This window comes from Zonotrichia albicollis, chromosome 10 (genome assembly GCF_047830755.1).
Source record: "Zonotrichia albicollis isolate bZonAlb1 chromosome 10, bZonAlb1.hap1, whole genome shotgun sequence".
Classification (NCBI taxonomy): Eukaryota; Metazoa; Chordata; class Aves; order Passeriformes; family Passerellidae; genus Zonotrichia; species Zonotrichia albicollis.
Window position 1 is genome coordinate 27,712,747 of NC_133828.1, and position 25,298 is coordinate 27,738,044.

The window sequence follows — 25,298 nt, forward strand, 5'->3', positions numbered from 1 at the left end:
ATCCTGTAAACTGTTATCATTTTTACAGAAATATTTAAAAGGACTGTTGCAACAAGAAGGAAAATGCTTCATTTGATAGTATACCATAGTTGAAATAAAGACTTGACTAGGTTCAGTCCTAGAAGTTCTAGTGCATCAAAAACTAATATGTATGACCTAGTAATTTAGGCATGTTTAAATGTGGTGATCAGATCTGATCTGATCAGATATTCTTAATACAGTTGGGAATATTTCCCAGTCATATGTGAACTGTATTTTAAATAATTTGGTTTGTCTGAACTTAACCATATAGCTTGATGGGTACACCACAGACTACACACTCATCTTCTAGGATCACAACTTAACAAAAAAAGTAAAAGACATAATCTTCCATTTCTTCTTCTCTATAGGGCATAATTTGCTGTTTTCTATGTAGTGCATCATCTTCCTTGGTGTGCCCTATTGATTTTTTTCTTGTGTTACAGCCAGTTATACACAAAGAACAGTAAGAAAGGTAAAGGTGCCAATTGATTACACTGCAATTTTGGAACAGAATAGCAGCAGAGAATTACTAAGCATTACTGTAGTGACATCTCCAATAAAACAAATCTTCAGTTTCTGCTTTGTGTCCTCTCTCAGGACAAACCCTGTGTCCTCTCTGAGAATTCTGTAACTGCAATGGCACACAAAGACAAGGGATGGGAGCCTGACTTCAGGGTCTCATTGTTCATTAGTGGATTTGCTTCCTTTTCAATCAGATTAACAAGATTTAAATTGCAGGTACTTCTCAGGAAGTATGCTCTGTTTGTGCCGTACTGTCTTCTCTACTGTGTCAATAAACTGCATTTATTCAGTGCCATGAAATTGTGTAAATTAGTTTTGTCATTGTAATACCTTAACATTGCTGTGAACTCACTTGTGATTTGTAACCTTTTAAAAGGCTTGTGGAGCTTGACATAACAAAGATATGCACGCATAAATCAGTCCCACAGGCACAGTAAGAGTACATATTTCAACTGTGTGAATAAGCTATACTAAATGATTGTGGTATTAGTCCTACCTTTTGGAAAGCAATAGTTGCAATTCAGTTGTATGAAGTATTACTGCTAAAACAGGATTGTATGCCTGAAGGGTTGGGAGGAATGGCTCTGATTGCCAGACAGTGGCACTCCATTCTTTTTATCCATATTATCCCTAATTACTTGGACAGCTCTATACACAGAGAGCCCTTTAGAGTCTTGAGCTTATAAATAAGTTGTTGTAGCAGAAGCAGAGGCAATGAAGCCTGATGTCCTATAGATCTGTGGGTTTGTCCTTGAACAGTGCCATTCTCTTCACTGTGATATTCAGCTCTTCTTTACAACCACTCCTGAGTTATGCTATTTGGCTCCTGCTTTGCTGCTGCTGAAGCTGCAGGACACCAGTTGCACCCTGCCTACTCTTTGTCCAGTGCACTGATCTGTGGTTCTCCTCTGTACCTGACTGCTGACTTTAAGTACATTATAAGGACAGGGATAACTGCCACACAGTCTTTTCAAATTTAGACTAATTGAGCAACACGTTCAGAAGTTGCTGGGGAGACTGACAGAAGCTAAAAATAGTGTTTAGTCATGCAAGCGTGTGGTGGTTTTTCATATGACGTTTTTATGGATATACATAAGTAGTTATGCACTGAAATGATTAATTGAAATAAGATACAATTAGCTTCAGTGTGATTTTCTTCCTCTTCAGTCACAGCATGTTGAGCAATGCAAATTGCTACTGACTCACCTGTTTTGTGACTGATGGATAACTCTCTACGTGGAAACATGCTCTTTGACTGACTTGCACTAGCTACTGCATCATGGGCTCAATTCTTCATTATCCATTATCTTCTGCACCACAGCTTCAGCTGGAATAACTGGCTGGACAAAGAAACAGGTCTGTTAGAATACCAGCTGTGTATCACTATTTTGATTTAGAAGCATGCTACATTTCATACTGATGGCAATTGCAATTACCATACAGGAAATCAGGCTTTTAAGAGAAGACTGCATACATTAACCTTTTGGCTAAGTGAGGAATGGGTTGAAGTGATAGGTGACCTCGTGGGTGGTTTACTAGCTAAGTTACAGCACAATACATTAATGTAAACGCTTACCTCACAGGCAAACAACTAATACTTCCCATGCAAAGCTAATGAGAGAGTTTTGCTTGTGTAACTCCATGTATGACACAACTTTATAATGGAAAGACAATGCAGCAAAGTGGTAGTTTTATTTTTTTAGTATTGTATCAGCATGACTTACTGGCCTGTATTTTCCTGCACTTATTGCAAAGGCAGATAAGCCATCTGATAAACTCAAGTTTCTAAAGGAAAGAGGAAAATCCTCTTCTGGCATGCAATTCTCAATGCTGTCAACTGCAACTCTGCAGCAATTACCCATCTTCTTTAGGCTCCAGCCTTCTCTAAGGTTAGTCCACAATTCTGAGTCTGCTTGGGACTGTAGTACACTTGGGATCACCTTTACTAAATGTTGTGCTAATGGCATCCCATTGAATCAAAATATGAAATCCACAATCAATGTGAATGCAATTTACACAAGAAAAATGGTTTACTGTTCCCAACTGCTCCTGCTGTTTCCCTTTGCTGTTAGCAACCCATTCTTCTTCTCCCAGATAATACAGTTAGCAGTCTATAATAGTTACCTGTCAAATCTTACAGAGGAGTCCTTCTATGCAAAACAGCTGCTTTGTTTGTGCTGGATGCTTGGACAAGTTGCAAGAGTAGTGCAGACCATCACAGCTTAACTATACATAAATTCAATAGTTCACATGCTCCTTAACAAAAAGCCTTAGAAAAAATGAGATTCAGTTAGTAGGAAATTGGTATTAAAGTGGAACAGTTATTAAAAAAAAATCATGTGAAAAGGCTGTTTCTAGTCGGGACAGCAGTCCTGGCTGTTATTTACATCCACCCAGTCCAGGTGGTGCCACAGCTTGGGTCATCGCTTCCTCAACATTGCTGAAGGACCAAATGTTGGACCTGTAAGTGAGCTAGACTATTTACATGCAAATTCCTTCTGGAACTGAAATCTGATTACACTGTCCCATAAAGTAACAGCTATGGGCAGTGATCTCACTTGGGAGATAGATCCATGAGAACCCACATGTAAAAATGAGAACTAAATGCTTTGGATGAATTAAGTTTAAATTAAGCCTAAATGAGGGACTAAACAAAAGTAACTATGAGATAGCAAGCCTTTCTAGTAGGAAGCAGCTCCTTCAAAGGCACCTTATAACAGTAATTATAATTATCATTACTGTGAATTAAAAAGGTGTGGTTATCTTCATCATAGGCTCAGAAATAGGACATAAAATTGCTAGTTAGATTAATATGAGAAAGCTGACGCAAGTTTAATTAAGGAAGGATCACATTTCATCTTTTTTGGGTTTCAGGACTTATTTTGTGAGGGGAGATTGCAAAAAGTTGATGTAAATATGCAAGAAATGTGGCAGTTGTGCAGGGACTTTGCTTGGTTGTTCTGGAAAACTGAGAAATAACCTGCACAGTATTTTTTAGGGAGAGCACCTTACACTTTGAAATGTTTAAAAAGCATAAAAAACCTCACTCATTGTAGTGTTTTTCAGATGTATATGAAAGAGCAATAATTTAGGAATGTAAATATATGTTGCCAGCCAGTAGCTTAAGAGTACATTACCTTTTCATCTGATCAGTGAACTATAGCAGTAACATTACAAGTAGGTTATGTTACTCTTAAAAAACCCTCAATACTCAACTTCTAATACTTACTTTTATATTACACTTTCCAGTTACTAAAAGCTAACAGTTCTGTGTCACATGTAAACAATTACCTTTGAAAGTCAGAACCTCAGGAACACGTCATTGTTACACACAACTCTGCATTTAAGAAACACCTCCACAAGAATCATCATTGGTTTGGCAGACTCGGGGCTGGAGAAGGTGGATATAAAACACAAATTGGCATCTTGTTCTGTGAAACCCACTTAAGCAGGTTACTGGCTGACAAGAGTAGACAGTGTAAAATCTGTCCAGGGGCAGGACTAGCTGCAGCAGAATGGATCACCAAAAAGAACAAAAACCCCAGCACAATTTAGGGAAACAAGAACCCTCCACCCACACTAGCAGAGCTGGGACTAACTTCCCTCCACATAAGCTCCCAGCCTCTGTCCATCACAGCATCATGAGCTACTGAGTCATGCAGAAATTTGCTCATCTGGGACAGCTACACATTTGGATTCCCTTCACTCACCTTCTAAATCTACAGGAAATTGTGTCACTGCCTTCTAACTCTCCTGAAGCAGCCGTCCTCCTGCTGTCCTCGGAGAGCCACTGTTTCCTGTGCAAAGGGTCCTTTGCAGACTTAGAGCCAGAGCACAAAGCTCTTGCTCTGTGTGACGTTATCCTGAGCTGTGCTCTGCACACACTGCCTCTCCCTTGTGCAGCAAAGTTGAGGAGCAGATGTGGCATAGGGAGCAAAAGACATTAGACATACCGCTGGACAATATTCCACATAAGTAAATCTCTTCATAAATACCTTCAATAAACATGAATTGAAATGTCAATAAACATGAATTGAAATGCTATATTAAATGTAACACAAGAGCTCTATATATTATCACAGAGCCATATTAACAACTACAATTGCTAAAGGTCTACACTTCTTTAACACAATGCACACCCCATTTGCAAAAAGGCTTACTTCTCTTCCACTGTAAAACTTCAACTGATGTGTGAAGATCCCTATATGACTTGATACTTGTGTTATGAGAACTGTTGCCTAAATTTCTTTGTGCTGAAGTTACTAGAATTTTTTCAGGTATCCCATTTCTAAGTACTTCCTCATCATCTTTTAATGCTGCAGCAGAGCCTGCCTGATAATGGTGGTTTGTAGGCTTTATTTTGTGAGCTGCAGCTTTTCCTTTGGAGAGCCACTCCTAAGAGTGGCTCTTTTTTCTCACTTCCACAAGAGGCTAGTAGGGGGTGCTTTGCTGAGTGACAGTTTCTCCTTAAAAGAAAACTGAATGTGTATTTCTAAAGAAACTCTGCTCACTAAAAAAAGACAGCTTTTCCAAAGTGGGCTCAGTTGGACATTCAGGAGTTATTACCATGCAAAATTTTTATGTTTAAATCCTAGAAAATGATCATTTTTTTGGTAATGAAAATATTTTAGTTTGTATTGAGAGAACTTGATCTTCCAACACTTCCTGTTACAAACAGTTTCATACAAGAAATAACATAAAGTACTACAGTGATCAATACAGCAAAGACACATTTGGATCTGTCCAAAGAGTGTTGGAGTCTACAGTGTGGGTAACAATCCTTGAGCTAAAACAAAGGAAAACATTGTCTGCATCTCATAGAAAAAAATAAGAAAACAAAATCTACATTTCTAATACTTATGTTTATTATGAAACTGTCTCCAAATTAAAATAGCCCACAATACTGGTTGCTTCCAGAGATTTTATGAGGAATAATTTTTCTCTGTTTTAGAAAAAACCCCAAACCCAGTCAAATAAAAGACAAAATAACCTCCAAAGTTCCACACAATAGCTATACATGAAAGGACTTCTAGCTAGTGCATCACTGTATCCAGAACAGTGGAGTTCCTACACATCACCACATTTCTGAAAGAGTTGCTCAAGCACAGAATTGTCATGAAAACACAGGTGAAAATGTGTCATCTGCCTCCCCTTGACTTGCAGCAGTCAACACGCACAGTATGGTATGAGAGCTTGTGTAAACAAGAACAGCAAAAAGCTGAAGCTCAGCAGAAGCCAGAAAATGTGTTTTGTTGCACCCATTTTAAGTCATGTAAGACAGTATTTTTTGCCTTTTGTCTGACACATGTGATCATTGACGTGACTCCAAAACATCCTTTCATGGTATTTCTTCCAGTTTTTTAACTGAAAGCAATTTCAAAGATTGAGAAGTCTGTAGAGACACACTCAAACACTGTGTTTTCATTGCAACTACAATCAGAAATCTTTACAGTGTAAAAGCTGTACATGTACACCATCTTTCCAAACCTCCACTAGAGCTTTTTAAAAGAAAAGGGGAAAAAAGAATAATGTTGTCTTACTGAAGTTCCCATTAGGTCCCTGTTTCAAATCAAAACAAGTAATACAAACTGGTTTTGCTTCATGGTTTAAAGGCAACTGTAGTTTGCAGAACACTGAAGTTAGGCCTAAGAGGGTCTACATTACAAGAAGGGTAAAAAGTTTTTAATACTCCTCTCCCACAAATGTCACAGGAAGTAGACAATAGGAGACATACAAAAATGAGTTGTAGCAAAGAGATTAAGAAAATACCAAAGCATCAGCTGTATAAAACCAATGGTAGCCCATATTTCTCTGAGATACAGAAGGCTGTGGCAATGAGAAAATGAATGAAATGGGCATTAGGCTTCCCACCGAGCACTCTGTGTAAGACAGGGAGCGCCTCAATCACCCAGCAGTCGCGTGTGCTGCAGGGTCACGGCTCTCACCCTCGTGTCCTGTTCACAACCATGAAGTGATTTTCACCTGAATCAGATACAGATTTAAGACAAGAATCACTTCACTGTAAGCAAAGCTTTAGTGCATGTACTTGGTCTCAGAAAAAGCATTTGGCGTTGGCAATCAGATGGTCACAGAATGGTCACAGGCTGAGGCAGGAGATATGAAGCTGTGACACCTGTACCAATTCTGCTGGAATCATTAAATAAATAACAGATAGAAAAAACTACAAAAGGGCAACAAGGAAACAGCATGGGGCACTTTGGTATTTTAAAACTAGCACTACTTAACATTGATCAAGACCCAAAGGACTCCAATGTCCACCCATATTGTTTGATCAGGTATTTTTACCATTTTCTGCAATGTTGTTCTTTATGAAAAACAACCAAATAAAACCACCAACCCACCATGTATTTTTCTTTTGATACAAAATATGCCAATATGGGAAACACCACACAAAGGGTAACCTGAATCTTATTTTACTGTAATCTGGGCTCTGTCTAGGAGAGAAGACAAATTCTTACTATCTAGTAATAAACTCTAATTTCCTCATTTTTCTACTTTGACATCTCCACCACTGTGTCATGTATTGTACCATAAACAAGGACCATAGAACTCAAAGACAGATAAGTTATAGAGTACAAACTCTCATTTCTAGAATTACTAAATTACAATTCTACAAAACGTGTGAATATACAGAACCTTTCAAGGTCTCACATTTACCATAAACCATGCGAATAATTTCAGTCAATCTTCTAAAATATGTGCAATCAACCTCTAAATACTCTATGACCTCCAAATGCACCTTGCAAAGCTCTGAATCAGAAAAGCAATCAAATTCAAATGAAAAAGGAAATAATTGCATGGCATTTTCTCTGCAGAGTGGAAGATGAAGCCAGTTTTCACACCCATTAGTTGAAACAATGAATTAAAGCACACTGCCATGTCTGATCACTAAATCACTTGGTCCTTCCCACTCGAGACAGAAAAAAGTGTGAATTCATAATTTTTAAAATAAACCTCTAGCTTGAAAGATCATTGTTTAGCAAAGGTTGGTGAAGTTCTTAAGGCTTCCTCTTACCCTATTCCCCCACATGTGTCATTTGAATCTCTCTTACCTCACTTATTTTCCAGACATATCTGTATGAAGTTTATACTAACTGCTAAGAACAGAATCCAAAAGGCCAGGATGATAGGGGCTATGTCATTGGGTGTTAGCTGAACCAAGGTAACTGCATACATGCTTTAGCATTTCACAGATGCAACTGAATTTAAACCTCAAGGGAAGAGTTTCAATCCTAGATGCACCATTTAACAGTGGGGATCAAGGGACCTTGGCAGGCTTGAGAGGGAGGCCGATGGAAACCTCATGAAGTTCAAGCAAGCCAAGTGCAAAGTCCTACTCCTGGCTTGTGGCAATCGCAGGCACTCCTACAGGCTGGGTGGAGAAGTGATTGAGAACAACCCTGTGGAAAGACTTGGGAGTGATGGTTGGTGAAAAACTCAACGTGAGCCATGAGGGTGCACTCACAGCCCCAGAAAGCCAAATGGATCCTGGGCTGCATCCAGAGGAGTGAGGGCAGCAGGGCAGGGGAGGGGATTCTGTCCCTCTGCTCTTGTGAGACCCCACCCAGAGTACAGCAGCCAGCTCTGGTGTCCCCAACATAAGGAGGACATAGAACTGTTGGAGCATGTCCAGAGAAGGGCTATGAAGTTGATAAGGGGACTGGAGCAAAAAGGAGAAAATTTTAGATTAGCTATTAGAAAAAAATTCTTTACTTCAGGGCTGGTAAAATACTGAACAGCTTGCCCAGGGAAGCTGTGGATGCCCCAACCCTGGCACTGTTCAAGGCAGGTTTTATAAAATCTTGAGCAACCGGGCCTAGGGTGAAGTGCCCCTGCTTATGGCAGGGGGGTTGGGACTAGATGATCTTCAAGGTCCCCTCTAACCCTTAACATTCTATGACTCTGTGATACCCTAACAGCATATGTAGTGATGGTAAATCATCTCAAGGCTTGTAGCCATGACTCTACATCTGAATGAACATTACGGAGCATTGCTGAAGAGGACCAACAGGGACTAAAGGCCTCTGGCACAGGGATTGTTGCTGGAGACTGCTCTATACCCTGCATCACCAACATTGCCGCATGTGGTCTATGTTGTGCATGTTGACAGTTCAGAGCAACATTCTGTTCTCATGTGAGACAAAATATTTTGCCAGAATGCCATTTTTGTAACCATCTTTGCAGAAGGGAAATGGTTCAGTGGAGGCAGTAATGAACACCACAGAATTAAACTGATATTCTCCATTACCATTTTAGCAGGTCAGATTTCAAAAATCATAATCCTAATTTAATTGATACCAGGATGGTTTTATTTTAAAATCCTGGAATTGTCTTTTCAGTAATTACTACACAGCTGCAAACACCATAGATAGGACACTTTCCATTGCAATCAGCGTATTTTCACATGTATAACCTGCCCTGCAGAAAACTGTATGAAATCAAATGCACAGGAGACATGAAAAAATTCAGAGGCAGAGAAACTTTCTGGGGAGAAGGAGATTTAAGTAAGGCTCCCTTGCTCCTTCAGATATACTCATGGGCATTTAAGCTCTGCAGCTGCTGGATTACAGTTATCTGGGTTTTTCAAAAGATGCTCTGTGGGTAGTAGAACTGACAGATCTTTTGTGATTTACACTTTCTGAGTTTTCTTGCCTTTATTATTTACTAAGTTGAGGTACTATTTCCATTCATGCCATTCCAATCTTGCTTTTAGCACACCTTTTTCCTAACACACAGGAGTTTCTATGGATAATAAAAGTTTTAGAAGTTTTCAAGAGTGACCAGTAGAATAGGACAAATCTCTTTCTTAAAAAGAAAGAAGTGACAACACAACTTTCTTCAATGAAGTCTATATAAAACAGCATCTTTAAACATGTTTTATGGCATCAGAAACCATCTATATTTTACTATTTGCATAGGTGGAAGGAATCAGAAATGACCTCATGGCTCAGGTTTCCAGCTGAACACAGCACTCCAATCCCTTTGGATATAGAAGACACTTGAGATTTTTTTTCCCTTCCTTAATTTTTTTAACTTTTATGTGTGTGTGTGTACGTCAGTCTTTGGTCTATAAGCACATTGGTTCTGTGTGCACACACAATACTGTTGAACAGTAGGTTGCATAGAGTCTGTTACCCAAGAACCCTGCCTACTTTTGGCACTGCTGTCACAAATCACAGAAGAGTGTCCTGCAAGAGCTGTATGATCCTTAGCATCCTACATTACACTAAACTTTGATCTAGAGACTGGAAGAAGTATGCATATAATGTTTGAAAAGATGTTTACTTAGGGTGTTATTATGTCTTCTTTGGGACACTATTTGTAAATCTTGGATAAAAAAGAATGCAAAATTATTTTAATACAAACGCCCCCTAATTTTATTTGTAGAGGTGATGAAATACTGCTGAGCATTCAAAGGTTGCTGTGAATTATGCTGAGTGAATTTTGCTCAAGTTCTCACATATGTAAAATAAAATAATGTAAATAAACTAATTTTAGAAATGTATGACATTCTGTCTTCCCTCTCTTCACCCTGCCAAGGAAGTACCAATAATTTTGAGAACAATACCTAGACTGAGCTGAGTCCGAGGAAGAAATGAACTTTTCATCTGCTGTTTTTTTCATTACACCCCGTTCTCAATCAGGTGAATGTGCAAGAACAATTTCAGGAGTTAAGTCTGGATTCAGAATGGTGCATTTGAAGAAACACCTTTTTACATGGAATCTCTGCAAAAAGCTAAAATCTGTAGAGGTCAAAAATTGAAAGGCCAAAAAAAAAGGTAATAACAAATTTATCCAAAGTGCTGACAAACAATGCTTTTGGGTATTTGCACAACAAATCAAGTCTACTTCTAATGCAATTAACCACCAAATTGAATTTTAAATTATGCTAAAATAATATCCCACAATTACCACTTTCCACCCCCCCCAATTATGTTGGAAGAACAGTAACTGTGATTTGATAGGCAATTTCAAAGCCAGTACTTTAAAACACAAAGATAGCAAAAATATCTGAAGCAGATCTAAAACCTATAAAGCTATGTTCTATCTTACTGTAAGTAACAAATCAAGCAACTATTACTTATAGCAGATTCAGCAAAACCAACAGGGATGGACAGAAGAGATCTGAGCATGATGCTCTCCGTTACCGAGAATCCAAGACACAAAGTTTGAGAATGGATATTCCCTTTTGTCCAGAAGTTCCCAAAAGAATAAAAAATAAATAATATTTCAGACAGTACAAGTGAAAATACTGCTCCCATTGTGTCAGTTACATACACATACAGCATGCCTACGTATACAGAATGGTGTGCTGTCTTCATTCACAAACAGGAAATATGGCAGTGCGCTATCAGAATGCTTTGATACTCCTAATTTTTTTTCTGATGCTGAAATACATGAATAAACTGCATTCACGACTTATAATTTACTTCCAGTAGCAAACAGTTCGTTCGGTTCGTGTCTCATGATTGAACTGAAGGATTAATGCTCCTCTGAGGAAGTGGCACCAGTGAGATAGCCGTTTGTCCCGTTGGCGCCGCTGGTGCCGTTGGTGGCGACCGTGCTGTGCGGGCCCTTGGAGCGAGGTACTGTTTCCTCCTCATCTGAGCTTGACTCAACGTCACTTCGGGCATCCTTTGCTACCTGCACAATGTGGAAAAGAAGTGGGCAGTAGGTGACTGTAAGGAAACAACTCAGCGCTTTGGTTCAAGAGAATCAGAGAATTCACACATTTTTTCAATTTGAGTTTTGAAGGCGATTTCAACTCTGGCACACTTCTCTGCCTGTGCCTGCCTGCACTCACTTCAAACACAGATATCTGCACATAAATATGCCATGTGCAAAGGCAGGCTGAGAACTCAGCACTGGTGCACTGAAGGCAGTATGGCCAAGTACTCAAGGCAAAGGGTTTTGTACAGACCAAAGTAAACAACAATCCAAGCTCCCAAATTCAACCCAGGCTCAGTCCCCCTGCCCTCCTACTAACTACAACTGTCCTTCATTTGGAGTGCTGCTCTTTGACCTGATAATACAAAATGTTCAACCCAACTTCCTGCCCCTTACTTCCCAACTCACTGGAGACCATGTGGCTCCAGGAAACAGTGCTGAGTGCTCGCAGGAGGAGACACAAGCACTGCTTGAAGTAAAACTCATCACCTAACTCCAGTCTCTGACTTCAGACAAGTGGTGAGAATGGCACTTGCAAGATGTGGACATAGTCCAGTTCAGTCTCTAAAACAGGAATAACAGTTCAACTGTGTGCTCCATTGTGTCACTGGAAAGGTGTTTCAGAAACAGATGGACCTTAGTTGCTGTTTCCTGCTAATTTTCAGCTGACTTCTTTGAAAAATCTTGAAAATCTCCAAAATTAGCAAGAGTCCACCAGATACAATACAAAAAAGAACCAGCATCAACAAACAGAGGTCTGAAGTTTAACCTGCATGCAGCTCTAAGGATGCCATTTTCATGCCTGTTTCTACTCCTGTTTGTAGAGCTGAGCATCCCAATTTCTTCATCATCGATCCACAATCCATCTGCTGGTTGCCACAATCAGGCAATTACAGCTGACTTCACTATAGCAAATGGACATAAAAGGGGGCAAACACATGGTGAGTCTTTTTTCTGAAGAACTAAAAATGCTTAAAGAACAGGGTCACTGTGTAATTTTTGCTTACAGTAATTCTCCTCTCCTTTGGAAACTCTTCTTGACAATTCCACTCTCATCTCAGAAAAAGCCATTTGCCTTTGGAGCTCTCAGTGTTGCCCTTGCAATATCACAGTACCTGAGTGATACCATTCTGCTTGCAACCAGTGAAAGAAGAAAACAGTTTCCATACAGCTTCCAGTAAGTAAAGTTTTTAATGACAATGTCTAGGAAGCCCACAATTCTGACACCTGTGAAACTGGACTTCAGCTGAAAGAAATTTGGTTCCATACTTTACAGAGCCTCAATTAGTAGGTTACTTCAATGTCTTGCATATAAAGGAACTTCTGTATTGCAGCTGGTGGCATTACAGAAATACACTTAGAATTATACCCTCATCAGACAGAAGAAAATGGTCTCAGCACACATTACTGAGCACCTGGGATCTATGGCAGAGCAGATGACTGAACAATTCTGCTTCCACTGAAATTCTCTTGATAGATTCACTGCCAATTTTTCTGCTAGAGTTCTTCAATAAAGCCAAAAATCAAAATAAGATTCTGTGCTGTAGCCAGTTCTTCTAAACATGGGATCTGCTCCTTTTGTTTTTAAAATGCAGCCACGAAGCAGGGTCTTTGCACTTAAAACCTGATATGAATGCAACACATCTTGCAGTACTTAGTACTTATCTGTAAGATATCTGTAATGTGTTGTAAAAACAGTTTTTATTTTTATTGCAGAAATAGAAAGAATGAGGAAGTTAAAATCTGAAGGAAAATTAATCCTCTGTATATATGTCATACATATCCATCTCTAAACTGGTCACTGTGTTACTGCAAGTGTCTGACTCTCTGACACTGCTTTAACTCTGTAACAATCTCAATTTTCTCCTGTGCAATTGTTAGAACTACAAGGTGAAGGAATTACAGTCTCAAGTATGTGTCCTGAATGCTGACAGAGCAGATGCTTATCCTGCTGAGATACAGATATACATACATATATATATATATGTATGTGTAAACACACACACATACTACCTTATCTATCTATATCGATCTAATCTATCTCTGTATGTAAAAAAGGTGAAGCATAATAGCACCCAGATACTACAGATAGAAGTGGGTTTTAATGGTTTTAGGTGATGCATAGCCAAGAAGGAAAAAACAGCCTTTCAAAATAGTCTTTACTTAAATATATAAATACAAGCAATGGATGAATACAAAGCAGAAACCACAAATTAAAAGAACCAAAGCATCCCAAACCACAAACACCAGTGTTGTCAGAATAAATCTTTTGCATAGTAAATTTAAAGAAACTTACGTGCAAGGGGTTCCACTTCCCAGCCTTCCAGCACAGCACAAGGGAAAGGAAACAAGCAGAGTGAGAGACAGGAGGAAGCAGTCTTTGAAGTCACTGGTTTAATTCAGACAGGACAGCTGAGGCTAATAACTTCTAAAAGCAGAGCAGACTAAAGTGTGCCTTCCAGGCAAAATTCAGCTCGTGAATGCACTGTCTTTCACAGATGGAGTGGCAGATTCTGGGCTCTGCCAGTGCATGGCTGAACTCCCAAGTACATTCACAGATAGCAATTTTCTGGAGAACAATCCCATTCACTTTGGGGTCAGTCACATCAATATGCTCTCCTCTTTAAGGGCAAAATGTCCTGATTTTACATGATCTGCAAGGATTAGTTCTACCATCTGCACACAAGCCCTGTGTCTGCACAGCAACTGTAATGTATTTCTGGGGGTGACACCTTCCTGTCAAATGTACCACTGGCAGCAAGACAAAGTCTAGCCCAAACAGTCTTGCTCTGGGAATACTAGAAAGAAAATACAGAGCTCTTTGCAGTACCTCATTAATACCAAAACCCACAAGAGGCTGTGATCAGTAATTTTGCCACTAGCAAACACAGCAGAATTTCATTTTGTATTATTACTGCTATCACTTCCAGCTGTGAAATGAACATTTTGCTAACAACTACTATAAAGAAGAAAAACAGAACTGGCAGCCCCAAGAAAGCAGTTTACTTGTTGGGTTTCTTTAACCTGATTTCCCTAATGTAGTTTAGTTCAGTGTACTACACTGTAAAAAAGAAGTGCAGAAGCACATATAAAGACAATCACTATACAGAGTATTATTAACCTATCTGACAATCATTAGGAGTGGGAAAAAGTTTCCAGAAAAGGAAGGAAGAGTTTATCTAAAACAAGATGTGTCTTCAGTAGCATGTTATGGATTAGTAAAAAAAGAAATGAGCCCAAACAAAAAGTGACTTCTACTGATAATAGAAAAATAAAAATCATGAAACAGAACTGTGTTGTCTTACCTTGCCTTTTGAAATAGCTTTGTAGGCTGCCTTTATGATTAGGTAAGACCAAAAACAGTGCAGAATTTGAAGAACCATAAGCAGCACATTGAAGACCCACAAGGCAGGAAAATTGCCCAGAGCTTCATACAGTTCAAACAACGTTGTATTTAATATCCTAGGAAAAAAAAAAAAAGGACAGAAAAATAGTAACAATTTCCTTAAGCCAACAATCTCAAAGAAGTTATTTTTAAATCAAAATGACAAGTACTTAATTAGATGGGATCCACACAGACAGTAGATTTTCAAAGCAATAGTGACTTGGACTGAATCACATAGGTGTTTCCAGAGAGAAACAACATCAAAATGTTGCTTTCAATATTTAACTTGATTTGTAAACATTGCATACAGAAAACAAAGGTCCTCATTGTGCATTTCTTCTCTTCATCTATACAGCTAGCAGGTGTTTGCTGACCCAAATAACTCCTTCCCTGATTGATAACAAAAATTACTGGCCCCCATATTAGCCACTGTTTTGCACTAAATCCAATTTGCACACCACTTACATAGAACCAAGAGTGAGGCTTGGCAGTTACATTTAGGACAGGTGGGCAACGGACAGTGAGGGGTGGGAGACCTCATTGCAGCCTTCTGGTACTTAAAGGGGGCTTATAAAAACATGGGGATAAACTTTTTAGTAGGGCCTGTTGAGATAAAACAATGGCTAATGGTTTTAAGCTAAAAGAGGGTAGATTGAGACTAGATCTAAGGAAGAGGACTTTTATACTGAGAGTGGTAAAACACTGGAACAGATTACCCAGAGAGGTTGTAGACTCCCCATCCCTGCAAACACTCAAGGTCAGGTTGGACAGGGCTCTGAGCAATCTGATCTAGATGAAGATGTCCCTGCTTGTAAGGGGATAGAATATAAGCAAATCATGATAGTGCAGGAAGTAATCTTACCCCTAAGGAGTTGCAGCTGGGCCAATTATCAAAGATTAGGAACAGGCCAGACTTTTAACAGGCCACAGCTGTAAGCAATGAGAAGAAGATGCTATAACAGAGTGGGGTGTCTGTTGAGAAGGGAGCTGGAGCCAGTTGGCTGCTTTGTGAAGAGAAAGAGTCAGTGCCCTGAGGAGCTGCCCACAAGAAACACCAAGAAGGCATGAAACATTTGTGATAAGCAGACAACAGTATGGAGCCCCTACAATAAGATGACAACACCTGCTCATTGCAGGCAGGTTGGGCTGAATGACATTTAAAGATCCCTTGCAATCCAGATCATTCTATGACTCTAAGAAATGCAGGCAGTTCTACACATTTGAAAAAAGTTTTTGAGAATCAGCATTTCAGATGTAGGCAGTAAACTGATGTTATAATGACTTCTGAAGCTTTGTGAATACAGTACTAACTTTCTGCTCAAATACCCTGCCACAGCAGGTGATTTCAATCTGGAGAACAAACAAAAGAAACAATGGCATTTTTAAAAACAAATAACGATCTAGGAATGACTGTTAATTAGGGAGAAAAAATAAGGCACTATAGGGACTTGTCAAACGTCATCCACTTGCCCTGCTGATGCAGAAATTCATTAAAAACTCGTCTGCCTCTGCCTTTCTGTTCTTTCTCCTGTTTTTACTCGGCCATCCCCGCTGGTCGCTAGATGGCGCGTTCAGCCCGGCAGCTCCGGACCCCGCACGGGCGCACAGCAGCGCTCAGCTCCGCGCGGAAATTAGGGATACTCGTCTCATCTTTCTAATAAACAACCACATTTGCCACAGCTCTTTCCAGCAGCATCAAACCAATTAAAAAAAAAAAAAACAAAAACAAAGTAGTACGAGTATGAAATATGTACAGACAACAAAATCGGATACCACATTTACTGGTAATGATACACACCCAGTGGGTGTAACACCACTGATCAAAAAGCAACCAGTGATTGCTGATACACTCGACTCAATACTGTATGGGTACTTCATAGTACTTCTACCTTTTCATTTTTGCCTTCTTACAGAAGTTGAATGTTTTATAACCTTCCTAGACAGTGTTTTTACACTGTCTTCTGTTTATGGTGCGAGCACCAGAAAATGTTTTCCAGTTTGCAAAAACCCCATCATATTATTGCTTCTGTCAGGTGGAACTCTTCAGTCTCAGCTTTGTGCAATTTGTTCTGCCAGTGGCAGCTATGTTTGTCACAGTAACACCCCACGTTACAGTTCAAGGGGGCACTCTCATCACATCAAAACAGACGTGGAGTCAGCACTGTTCAACTTCACCAGTGCTTACTGCAGTTCTAACCATTATACCAAATTTAAACTTGAAATCAACAACTCCTGTATATAAAGTTACCATTGTTTGCACTCAACTGTCTCTATGTCTAAAACTTCAAATGCCACAGAATTGTAAATGAAGCTTCTGCAGGCTTCTGTTTATATTTTATTAACTGGACCAAATTCATCTCTGGGGACTTCCACAGAAGTCAAGTAAAAAAAGCAGCATTAGAGATGAGTTAGTCCATTCTTGCAGAAGTCAGGAAGAAAGCAAGGCCAAAAAGAGTGCTTCTGGTATCAAAAACCCATGTCCCATGTGCAAATGACTCATATATTGTGTATCAGATAAGGAAATAAGCCTCAATGAAAAAGCAGACTGCTTTCTAATCTGTTGTGTCTGGCAAACTAAGGACAGGACTGGAATTCTCCATTAAAGCTGCAAAAAAGATCTCATTAATTGGCCAGCAATGCTAACAGGGGGTTCAGTGGTCTGACGTGCAGGCTAGGTGTTCATGTTGAACTAAGGCTATGTCCAAGCACCTACAGAGCAGAAGCTGAGTGAAGAATACAGAAAATTACAGAAAAAAATAGACATGAGCAAATAAACTCTCAAAATAAATAAATTATTTCATATTAAAAGTCTGAAATGGGGAAAAATTCGTAAGGTTATGAGTCAGAATATATGGAGAAATTCTACTTGCAGAGAATGAGTAAGAAGGGGAGGAAAGATAAGTTAGACACCACTTTCCATGAATTTCACTGCTTCAAATATTCAATGGAAGCATTTTAATCAACTACACAAGTAATAGGGACTGGAAATAGCAGCACAAAAATAGATGGAGGAGAAAGTGCCTATAAGATGCATATGCAAATAAAAATTGGATTAAAATAGTCAGAAAAACACTTAAAACTGTAAACACACTTTTCAAAGCTCTCCAGTGAATAAATCCCAGCTTTTCATAATGAATGGTGAAAACTTTGATTCTTGGGTATCTGACTTGAAACAGCTGGACTTGATCTCACAGGGGAAAATTACCTTAAGCTGCAAGTGCTCTACCTTTCTGAAAACTTTTGCCAGCATTTCTCAGATCTTTGCAATTTGCAACTAAATGTTAGCTTCTGCTTTTGAAAATAATTTCTGTACTGTTTATTTTCTGAGCCCCTGGAAGACTTTGACAGGTGGAGAACACAACACAATTTCATGGAAGGTATTCTTCCCTGGTTAAATGAATTCCAAGGAGGGTTGTGCACCTGGCTGTGTGAAGCACTCAGTTTAGCATCTTGAATTAAGCAGTATGGCTGATGAAAGCAAATAAAAATAAATTTACCACTTAAGATCCAATCTACTCTTACAGAAATCTGTGGTATTTTTTTCAGGAATGCTGCCACAATATCTGAGCCACTGGGAGAGATAATCCTGTACTTACTGTACTACCACTCTAATTAAACACTCAGAATAAAATGAACACATTTTCAACAACTACTAAACAATCACCTGCAACACACCAACAGTAACACAGGTTTTTGGTCTAGACTCTAGCTCTTTATCTAGCCAGCAAAGCAGTCCTTGGGACACTAGAGGTAACAGATCCACACTGACTCATTAACATTACACACCCCTCCCACAACTCAGTGGGCCCAAATCCAGGCCCTTGGGTGTCAGCTACTAATTCTTGGCAAATTGATTCCTTGTCTTGCACCAAGGATGAAAGGAAAACCTGGAGATGAAGGGAGATAGATAAAGAGAGGAATGGGTGGAAGAGTAAAATTCTTATCTATATTGTCTGAGAACTGATAAAGACGTTCTATGTTTGCTTTTGAAAAGATCCTGAGAGAAACAAAAAGAGGTGAAAAGGAGGATCAGGTGGAAGGAGCAGGTATTCTTCCAGACAAGCAAGAAATTAGTGATAAACTCTGTATGCAGAATGATGCATAGCAGCATGATGGGCACTACTATCACAACCAGTGGGAGCAGAAACTGCAGCTGAAATTAATGCTACTGCAAGTTGCCTTCCCTTCTGCAGCACTGCCCAGTGCCCAATATTCTGCTGCAACATGCTGAATTAAAGTCACTTTGTTAATACAGCACAATAGATGGACGTCTCAGATATGACCAAGGACAGCACAATACAGTACCAGCTTGTCTAAATAATTAAGAATAAATGTCTTTATCCCCATTATGTGTATATTAGACAACAGTGTTCTATATTGCAGTGTAACACCTGTATTGGGACACCTTTCAATACTGCATGCATTACCAAGAAAATATGTAATTACATTTGTGTAATTATGTAGTTACATTAATTATCCCATTTAGTGCAAGTAACTTAACAGTACTCCTACCAACAATGCTTCAAAGTTTCTGCCCCTTTTTAAAATTTTTCCTTTAAAAAACCAAATATTTGCAACAAAACATAGTCATTTATTCTTCATTATATGTGGTAAAAGTCACTATGACCAGAGAATAAAGAGTCAGGAGTTCTAAATTGTGAATTTAGCTGTTATATTAACTTATGTGATCTAAGAAATTCTCAAATTTCTTTACACAGTTCATTTTTTGTTAAAGATGAGCACAAAGTATTGGCACACCTTGCTGGCCACATAAAGATGAGTTATTAGCCTGATAAAACACTGTGGACTACTTCTTTAACAGATGCCATAAAAGTGATAGGTAGAAAAAAATGTCACTGAAATTGACAGATAGATGAAGAGCAGTGGAGTGTGAGAGTACATGTATGTGCACATGTTGATCAGCCACAGGATGATAAATCAGATACTTTCATCAGTGGTCAAGATTCATCTCTAGGATTAAGACCTTGATTGAAATCTGACAGGACTTCATATCCCAGGCTGTCCTCGTTACTTTTAAGGCCAGTGCTACACAACAGACCTTACACACAGATGTTTCTGCATGAGACTTCAAATGTACTAAACAGCTTTTTACCTGAGAAGTCTATGGAATCATACACACAACAGTCATCAAACTGAGGAAACTTTGGTTTACAGCACTCCATGTACTGGAATCCTCAGGCTGCAGTGCAGCTAAATATTTAATTATAGCAAATCCAGTACATTAAGGGCTACACTGCCAAGTTTTTCATCTGAGTTTCAGCTTGGCCAGCTGCTGTGTCTATATCACTGCTCTGCTTCTTGGTTCTTGCTGAGTGGGAGAACAAGCTTGTTTCCCTTTCCAGATCCTGCTGTCTCTTACATTTTCAGCCCTCCAGAGTATCAGCGCATGGCAAATACAAGAGAAGTAGCAGAAACCCACTGTGAGCAGAGAACAGTCAGATGAACCAGTCACCCACACAGAAGCAATGAAGCAGGGAAAGGACTGGGAGAGAGAGAGAGGATCTTTCAACAGCATCTCAGACTGATTCATCAGATTGTTTGGTTGGTGATGCTCATTACCCTCCTTCTTTTAGAGAGCTGATGAAAGATCTCTGCAAAATGCAGTGACAGAAAGAATATAACCTATTGAGCCAGTATTCAGAGCAACATTAAACGCACACACTTCAGTTTTATCAGTGAGGTCAGCTCCACATGGCATTCTGCTCACCCACAGCAGCCCCACATCAGGGATCTCCTGACAGGGTACCAATACAAGCCCAGCTGCTGTGGGCTGGGTGGCTCCTGTCCTAATGCCAATCAGGAACAATATGTCTTTGCAGAAATTACAGCCCTGCCACCGAGACTGTGTTATTTTAAGTCCTGTGTGCAGATCAATAGGATTTCCAATTACTTAACTAAAATGATGGAGCAGGCAGGAAATTATTCATGTTTGATGTATTGTAGAAGAGACCTGACCTAGCTGTCACTGTCCTGGTTTCAGCTGTGCTTTTCACTCAATTCCTTCTCATCAGCAGTTACTGCCCATTAGCTGATTTTGCATCCACTGGTATGAATAGTAACATTTACACTCTTGAGGATAGAAAAAACAAAGATACAAGGTCATAGGCACTTTCACAATCCAAACTCAAACCTCAGGAGAGACCTTCATAGACATCAGGTTATGGAGAGAACTCAAATTTCCTAGCAGAATGTAATTATACACAGCAAGATGTGGTATCAGTAATGTGTTATGGCAAAATGCTTGTGTAAAGGCCCATGATAATAACTCACAGGTACTGAAGAACTGTGTTATGCTAAGAATGACACTTCCAAATCTGAAAATCTTCAGGCACCTATAAAACTTTTATATGAGCAACAGAGAACACGTATCAAGATCCATTTTCATGGAGTGCATGTTATTCTCCAAAGAGGAAAAGCATTTGTTGTAAATTATATAGTTTCCAATCTTTGCAAAACAGAGTATCAGATTATAAAAAAGCCATCCTCCTGCCCCTTTCTGTTGAGTAAAACCAAGTGCAGTTGTGCTAAACTATAGGCAACATCAACGTCTGAAATCATCTCTAAACAGTTTTCAGTTTAGTCTTAATGATTATTTATTCTTCCAGAGATATTATGGGTCAAGCTCTGCCATTGTGCAGCCCCAATGAAAGCTATGGAATGTGTTCATTTACATGGGGCTGGGTTTCTCCCAGGGTGCTCAGACACCATGACCCCTCCCAGCTGAACACAAAGGAGATTCCAGCCTCATCAGGGCTGCTGATCTTGGTGTTCAAAAGTCATTGACTGTTTCAAGCTGCTAAGTTAACTTACTCTCCTGCTTTTGCACAGCTATGATTTTTACATCCCACATCTGTCAGAAGCTTGCAGTAGCATTGTTCTGCTTTTGTATTGACTCTGTAGCACCACAAAATACGTGCCAGTAACAGCAAACCCTGGCGCTAAAGATATCTCTAAGAGAAAAGGGGCTGAGAATAGGCAGAATGTCTGCACAAGTTCAAACTACCTACCTGAGCTGATTTAAAAGTGGCTAAGACGTCTGGCCACAAGAAAAACAACCATGCTGCTTCCCTTGCCCTGACACATTTATGGCAGAATAATTCTGAGCAAGAGAAGTGCCACTGCACAGGTGTCTGTCCTGTTTCCAATTGGTGCACAGGTTTTAGACAGGACATTTTTCTTAATTAAAAAAGAAGTAAGAACACTAACTGAATAGGCTATCCTTGACAAGAGAAAGCATTATTATAGCCACAGAGTACAGTCTGTAGAAACTAAAAATAAAAATGGGTTTGGAAGTCTGATGAAATCTTTTTTCATATAATTTTTTCCTGCTATGATCACATGAAAATTTTAAAAACGGCAACTCTGAGCAAATGCCACATTTTGTTATTTACATTGCAAGCCCATGATGGTGACTGACACCTCTAACCTTTCAATTTCTAATAGCTTCCCTGTAAATAGCTGGATTAGTATTAACCTGTACTCCAAAGATTTCACCCTTGCTTCTTGTAAAACTCCAGAGGCCTGAGTTCACAAATGCTGTAAAAAATTGGAGGAAAGAAAATAACTAGGCATTAGAAAGGATAACATCTGATAATGTTCAGTCAGAAGCAGATGGGATGACAACACTATATACACTCTGCTAAAGAGCTAAAGAGTTGTGAGTAAAGTTATAAAGACTTAGTTAATTAAACCTTCTTTTTAATCCATAAATTGAAGTCTTTCAGTTCTCTGAATATACTATTGTTAGTTAGCTCAAACCTTGTTATCAAATGCTCTTGATAAACTGATTGATTATAAGTTGCCTGCTGAAACTACAAATAGACTGAAATGTAAGCACATCAGATAATTTTTGCTAGTTCTACAGCATCTACTCAATGACAGTATGAATAGCATCAGGAATCAAGTATCAAAATCATAATTTATTCTTTCAGAATCTGCTACCCACAAGCAACATGTGATTATGATTGTGCTCTGGTTTAGACAATATTCTGAGCAAAATGAGCTTGAGACAGTGTCAGAAGAGATCATCTTAACAAAAAAGTTATTTTATTATCCTAGCTAGGCTAGAAAGGTTTACAATCCAACAAGAGTAACTAAAACCATTGCTAAACAATTGTGTTCATTCAGAGTGCAGGCAAGGTGTGGGCAGCTGGGACTCATCTAGCTACCTGAATTCTCACTATGTGAAGAACCTGACCAGGACTCTGCTTTAATCACTGCCTATGTATTGCTTTGGCACTGGAGGGTGCTTTGAAGGGTAGGTTGGAGCTTTCTGTTTCACCAGCATGTTCAGAGGAGTGAGGCAGAGTGACTCGGCTGGGGTCCACATGCTGTCCTCCCACACAGCACACGCACTCCAAGGGCCAGTCAGGAGACAACGGCCCAGGAAAGAAAACCAGCATGAGGGACAACAATTCTGCTTCACTGCTTGTTAAGAGCTGTATAAACCCAGCCAATGTCAGCTAAAGAACAAAATGAGGAAAAAGAGAGGGTAAGCAAATCTTTGTAGCAGCTGCTTCTTGTGGGGGTTCTGCACTGCCCTATTTGCTCAGAGAGAAGCAGATTCCAGGATAAATGAAAGGACGGAGAGCAGTGCAAACTGGCAGTCCTGTCTCACTGTCTGGAGCACAGAGTGTGCGCTAAGGACAGGGCTATGCCCCACAGTGGTGCTCAGCCAGCGGTGGCACTCAGGGGGAGCTGCTCTGCCAGTCATGCAGAGAGGACTGCAGCTCTGGCAGTGAGCAACTGAGGTTCATTAGAGCTCGCCACGCTGAACAGAAGTTAACTGCAACTCATGAAGAATCACACCAGGCCTGCCTGGTTCATGCAGATACTCACTGCCATGTAAAGGCAATTAGATAGATATCAGCCATGAGCCAGACTGTGTGTACTGTCATGAACAAGCTTCAAAAATGAAAGAATAGCAAGGAACAAAGTTTTTCTTCTGAGGACTGGCTGACCCATACTTACAAAAGGTACACTGGCACCAAAATCTCATTCAGAAGCCACACACTGCAGTTGATGAGGAGACATACACCTGAAACAGCTTTGAATTTTAACAGTGAGAATTACTGGTTTCCATTTTTTCCCCCCAGAATATTTCCAAACAGACTCACAAAAAAAAAGATCCAGCTAAGATGTACCTACTGGCATGAAACAAGACTATACCAACTAATCCAAGTAGTTGACTGTCCATCTTCACAGCTTTTAATGTGATACAACTCCGGACACTGACAGTGTACAAAGAGATCAAGAACAGAAGGGCATAATAAGGACTACCTGGATTATACCAAATTTGTCTAGATGAGAACTTGTGGGACAGCATATGCAGAACATGACCTCTGCTCTTTATAATCTGCTTCAATCAGGCTTTCATTTAAATCTGCACGTTAAGGCACTATTTTATATTTCTCAGTGCATGTGTGTAATACAAGCATGCTGAGAACTCAGAGGCCAACTCATGAATGCCAAGGCTGTTTGCTTGTGTCCTTGTCCTTTGACAGCAGTACTTGTCAGCAACACTTCCCTGAAAAACAGGTTCTTACCTCCCAGACAATATAACTCTTTATAAAAGTAATCAAAAGAAATGAAAAACTCCAGAAAACCGCATGCTAGTAACTAGTCAGAGCAATTTGAAAGAGCCTCTATTTAACTGGTTTGGTGCCTTAACCTGGTAAATAAATATAAGCCCAGCTTCCTTGAGAGCTGGAAGTAACTGCTTTACCCAGCCTGATTAGACTAGCCAAGGGCTTGTATAATTTATATTAATTTTTGGTTGAGATTGCTTTCATTCTACCTACAATCCTGGTTCACCTGAGAAGGCACCATGTTCCTCCTGACTCATGGAGAGTTGTGTTCTATGTTGTAATTTGCTAGAACAGTGATTATGTGCAAGTGGGAGAATTTCACAAGCAAAATGTCTTGTCAGTGAAAATAGCAGCTTTACTCCTACATTCACTTAGCAGCAGGAGGCAGAAAGTATCCTGGGGTTTTTGAATTATTGCTGAAATGAACTCCAGATGCCTGCAGAAAGACTGCTAAATATATACCTAATTGCCAGTTTCTTTTGTCTTAGCCCTGCTGTTAAACACCCTTCAAACAACAGCATTTGATACGTTCTGAATTCTCCATGAGCACCTCTGTGCACAATGAAGTGCCCTTGTGCCAAGGGGCAGCGCAGCAGGGCCTGGGAGTGACGTCCCTGCCAGCCTGTCTGGGGCATTCACCTTCCTGCGTGGGGGAAGTTTTCTTACAAATTACAGCCTTGCTTTTACATTACATGCACACTGATTTTATACCTCTCAGCCTTTATGCTAGCAAAATTTGCATATTTATGTAATATTAATCAGGCACCAAATTTTGCTATTTTGATTTTTCAGTAAAGGAGAGCAAAGCTATACTTCCTGGCCTGCTGCCACTCCAGTGAGTCATCTTTGCTGACATGCAAACTAATAGAGCTCAAGATTTAGAATTGCTGTTTCATAGAGGAAAAGGATTTGGGAGACACAAGCTCATGTATGCCATGGCTCATCCCTGCCAACTCTGACTCCCACATGCATTGCCTACAGTACAGCTAGAACAATGAATCTGCCTCTGGCTTTATCTAAGGGTAGCCATCAGGAAGAGATGCACAATATTCTGAGCTGGAAGGGACCCACAA

The 25,298-nt window shown here is 39.7% G+C and overlaps 1 protein-coding gene across 2 annotated transcripts in view; it reads right to left on the reverse strand.

Annotated features, from left to right (window-relative positions):
• Positions 1-9,923: 9,923 nt before the first annotated feature.
• CERS6 (ceramide synthase 6) overlaps positions 9,924-25,298 on the reverse strand; it is a 90,341-nt gene continuing 74,966 nt past the window's right edge. The window contains exons 9-11 of one of the 2 annotated variants that reach the window (XM_005484026.4): positions 14,538-14,694; positions 13,529-13,552; positions 9,924-11,208 (exon numbers count right to left, since the gene is read on the reverse strand). In XM_005484026.4, coding sequence (XP_005484083.2) covers positions 11,047-11,208; positions 13,529-13,552; positions 14,538-14,694 — 343 coding nt within the window. In that variant the 3' untranslated portion in view covers positions 9,924-11,046. The remainder of the gene's footprint in view (positions 11,209-13,528; positions 13,553-14,537; positions 14,695-25,298) is intronic. The other variant, XM_074548542.1, reaches the window with a different exon arrangement.